The 3,917-nt window shown below is 34.0% G+C and overlaps 1 protein-coding gene across 1 annotated transcript; it reads left to right on the forward strand.

Moving 5' to 3' along the window:
* Positions 1–2,337: 2,337 nt before the first annotated feature.
* On the forward strand, positions 2,338–3,143 carry LOC131059790 (cucumisin-like; the record flags this gene model as incomplete). The annotated part of the gene is made up of 3 exons (XM_059215664.1): positions 2,338–2,406; positions 2,516–2,739; positions 2,819–3,143. Coding segments are annotated over 3 exons (618 nt in total), but the record flags the coding sequence as incomplete, so codon positions are not given.
* Positions 3,144–3,917: the final 774 nt, after the last annotated feature.

The raw sequence follows: 3,917 nt of genomic DNA on the forward strand, positions 1-3,917 counted from the left end.
TGTCTAAAATCTGAGAAGCAATGTACAGGACCAAGGTGCCATGCCACTGTCCTGATTCTGCAATTCTAGAGCCGAAACTGACAGAAAGGATTGTTGAGACTGCAAAGTGTTGTTCTTCCAAGTCCTGCTGACAAAGGGCAGGACCATGGTGCCATGCCACTATCCTAGGCATTTCCAAGGAACCATGCCCTTTTTATTGGGGTTTATGCCAACATCTACAACCCAGAACTGTCCCTGTGTGCTCTTCCGGTCTTGAAACTTCCAGCAATGCTTAGATCCGAGCTTGTTCCTAAAGTGAAAAAAGAGGGTTTGGGATGTCTATATAGGGTTTTGCCTTATTCAAACCCCCGTGTTGGTGATTTGCACCTCCATGAATAGTTGATAATATACTGAAAATGTGTGTGCAAGAACCTTTTGTGTGTGCAAGATCCTAAGAATGAAAGTAAACAACCTAGAGAAACCCTAAAGAGTAAACCCTAATTGCTTATAATTGACAAAATAAATAATCTAAATTCACAATACAAAATGATTTAAAGTGTGAATGTGAATCAAAATGAAGCTTATGCAAAGACATGAAAACAACATGAAACCATACCAAACCCCAAGGGAGAGGTACAAGCCAATTGTCAGTCGGTGGTCTCCTATTGTTCTTCTACATCTTCAAAAGCCCCCAATTGAGTAAATGATGCTTGATGAATGTTCGATGGATGAATGTTGAATTTTGTTGAAGACTTCTAAGATCTACTCTTTTGCTGCAAAGAAGGCTCTAATGCTCCAAAAATGTTCTCTTAGATTCTTAGAAGAAGACCCTTTTCAAATGAAGAAAGAGAGCTCTTAAATATGAAACCCTAGATCTTAATTTCACCTAGGATTTGAATTTTCTGCTAATATTTTGGGGTTAAGCATTATTATATCATAGGATTGTACTCCCAAAATTTCAGGGAAAACCGCAGACTATGTGCATTCCCACCACGGTCGGACCAACTTTTCACCAAATTTTTGGGGCCGTTAGATATGATAGTATTAGAGCACGTCGCAAAGTTACAGTTGATTTCGAGATGTTTTGATAATCGAAATTAGGCCTAAACAATCAAAATAAGACATAGTTAGGGTTTATGATTAAATGATTCATTGGAGGAATAAGATGAAAAGGGGCACACTTAGGTTAAAGGGCCCAGCTTTAGAATATGTAAAGTGATGAAACATGACCTTAGATTTAATTAAATTAATTAATTAAATGCAAAAGGGGAATTAGAAATGCAAGATGCAAGACACACTAAGGTGGGTGCTAACCTAAGCATGAAATTGTACAACCCTAGCGAGGGTGTACAATTTACGACACTACATAATCAAATATTTAGTATGCAAACATATTAAAAAGATAATTTTGTCCAAACTGCTTGGAGTATTATAGCATTAAACTATTCATGATTTAGTTGATACAAAACCTTTACAAATTGCTTATATTTATATATGGTTTATTAAAATATTAGAAGATACATCTAATCATATCTATCATTAAAACTTTTAGAATAATTGAATTCATTTTTATTTTTGAAACTCTTTTATGCAAAACTCTCTAATATTTAATCTTGCCTATTCAAGACCCTCTTCATAACAACATATATATATATATATATATCATTTAAAAGTGTGTATTTTTTAATTAATTAAAATATAATGGAAGAAATTAATTATGAATATGTTTTTGGATGCTAATGGACCCTCTAAAATTATAATGCTTGGTCTAGTTTTTGATAACACTCACTCATATAATCATCATATAATCATCCAGCTATTAAGATAAGTGCTATCAAGTTTCCACAATCCATGCTAATGTATAATAATTGTTTCTAGATTTGATCGTATGTACCAATTTTTTAACATCAACATTTGGAATCACACTGGAGTGATTCATCTCCTTGGTTTTCCTGCTCATCCCGATGATGAATCACGAAGTGTGATTCAAAACGTTGATGTTAAAAAATTGACACACACAATGAAATCCAAAAGCAATTGAGCTATTAAGATTTTCATTTAAAATTGATTAAAAAGTTTGAATTCTGTTCAACACCAACAATAAAAGATAGGACAAATGTTCACATTTAGAAACATTATATCTATGATACAACAAAAGAATTTGAAACAAAAAGCTATCTTTTTACTATTTTCAAAGAGCTCTAAAATGGCTACTTCAATAAAACCATTTGTACAGTAGTATGTTCGTATGAAAATTTTAAATAAAATAATGCTTTAAGAGGTGTCTTATGTTTAAATTCCTGTACATTTTACTAGTTCTCCTATTGCAAGTATAGCAAAAAGTGCAGCTACGAATGATTTACTGCACCTATAGTAGCTTCATTCTCATCTAAAGAACCCAACCCAATCACACAAGATCTTTTGAAGGTAAGAAAACTAAAATATCTGATTGGAATTTCAAATTTCCTTTCCAAGGGAGATATATGGCTCTTACTAACTACCACACTAATCTATTCACATCATATTTTCTTGACAGCCTAACATCACTGCACCAGGTGTAGATATTCTAGCAGCTTGGTCAAATGCTGCACCAGTGAGCATGGATCTTTTGGACAAAAGAGTAGTGGATTTTAACATAATATCTGGAATAGCCATGACATGCCATCATGCCACAGGAGCAGCTGCCTATGTTATGTCATTTCATCCTGACAAGTCTCCTGTTGCCATCAAATCCGCTCTCATGACCACAGATGCATATCCATTTCACTACCCAAAAAATTTATACATTCATTTTATTTTTCTTATCTTCACAATTTCAATTTGTTGCTACAGCATCAACATTGGATGCAACATTAGATGGCAATGAAGCTGCAGAATTAGGATATGGTGCAGGGGAGATTAATCCTTTCAAGGCCATCAATCTGGGGCTTGTGTATGACACCAACGTAGATTCTTATATCAATATGCTATGTAGCCAAGGATACAATGAAACATTTTTACGTTTACTGACAGGAGAATTTATCGTGTGTTCTTCAAATTTATCTAACAACGGAGTATGGGAGCTTAACTATCCTTCTATAATGGTTATTGGCAAAGTAAGTGAGCCCTTTTTGGCTCCATTTCCAAGAACAGTTACAAATGTAGGACCTGCAAAATCTACCTAGCAAGCCAAAATAGAGGCACCTTTCGGAATGAACATGACAGTGGAACCAGATACACTCACTTTCACATCCTCCAACCAGAAGAAATCATTCAATGTGGAAATTAAAAGTCAAGTTGTATCTGATGATTACAATTTTCTATTAATGTGCATTGACATGTAGCTATTATGAGAAAAATAACAAGTGCATAAAATTTGCAAAGAAGAACAATAGCACATAACACACAGATTTACGTGGAAAAACCTAGTAAAAATATACCAATAAAAAATCATAGGCAAATTTAGTCTTTCATATTGATTCTCAAGAATTACAGAATTACAACAATCTTAAAAACTGTTCTCGCCTTGTTTTCAAAAGAGGGATATCTACTCTATATATAAACAAATTTGAGAAACTTAATGCTATAATTAAGTTCTCAAATTTGCCACCTCTAACCCTTCTAATGCCACCAGTATAGTCATATTATTGACTAAGCCTATATGTGGCTATCAATCATCTACAAGGTTGACACATATAGAGTCCAACTTGATTCTCCTATGAATCACTTAATACTTTACTTAGTCAACACAACCGAGTTGCAGAGTCCTAGTTGAAGACAACTTACTAAATATAGTAAGTACAACTCACATAACTACATGTATGACACATGCAGGAGCAAAGTCCTAATAGAAGACAACTTGTATGACACATATGGAAGCAAAGTCCTAATTGACTTCACATTCCAACATTCTCCCACTTGAAGTCAAGTTTCAAACTCTAAATAATTCCTCTACTAAA

The sequence above is a fragment of the Cryptomeria japonica genome, unplaced genomic scaffold (genome assembly GCF_030272615.1).
Source record: "Cryptomeria japonica unplaced genomic scaffold, Sugi_1.0 HiC_scaffold_219, whole genome shotgun sequence".
Taxonomy (NCBI): domain Eukaryota; kingdom Viridiplantae; phylum Streptophyta; class Pinopsida; order Cupressales; family Cupressaceae; genus Cryptomeria; species Cryptomeria japonica.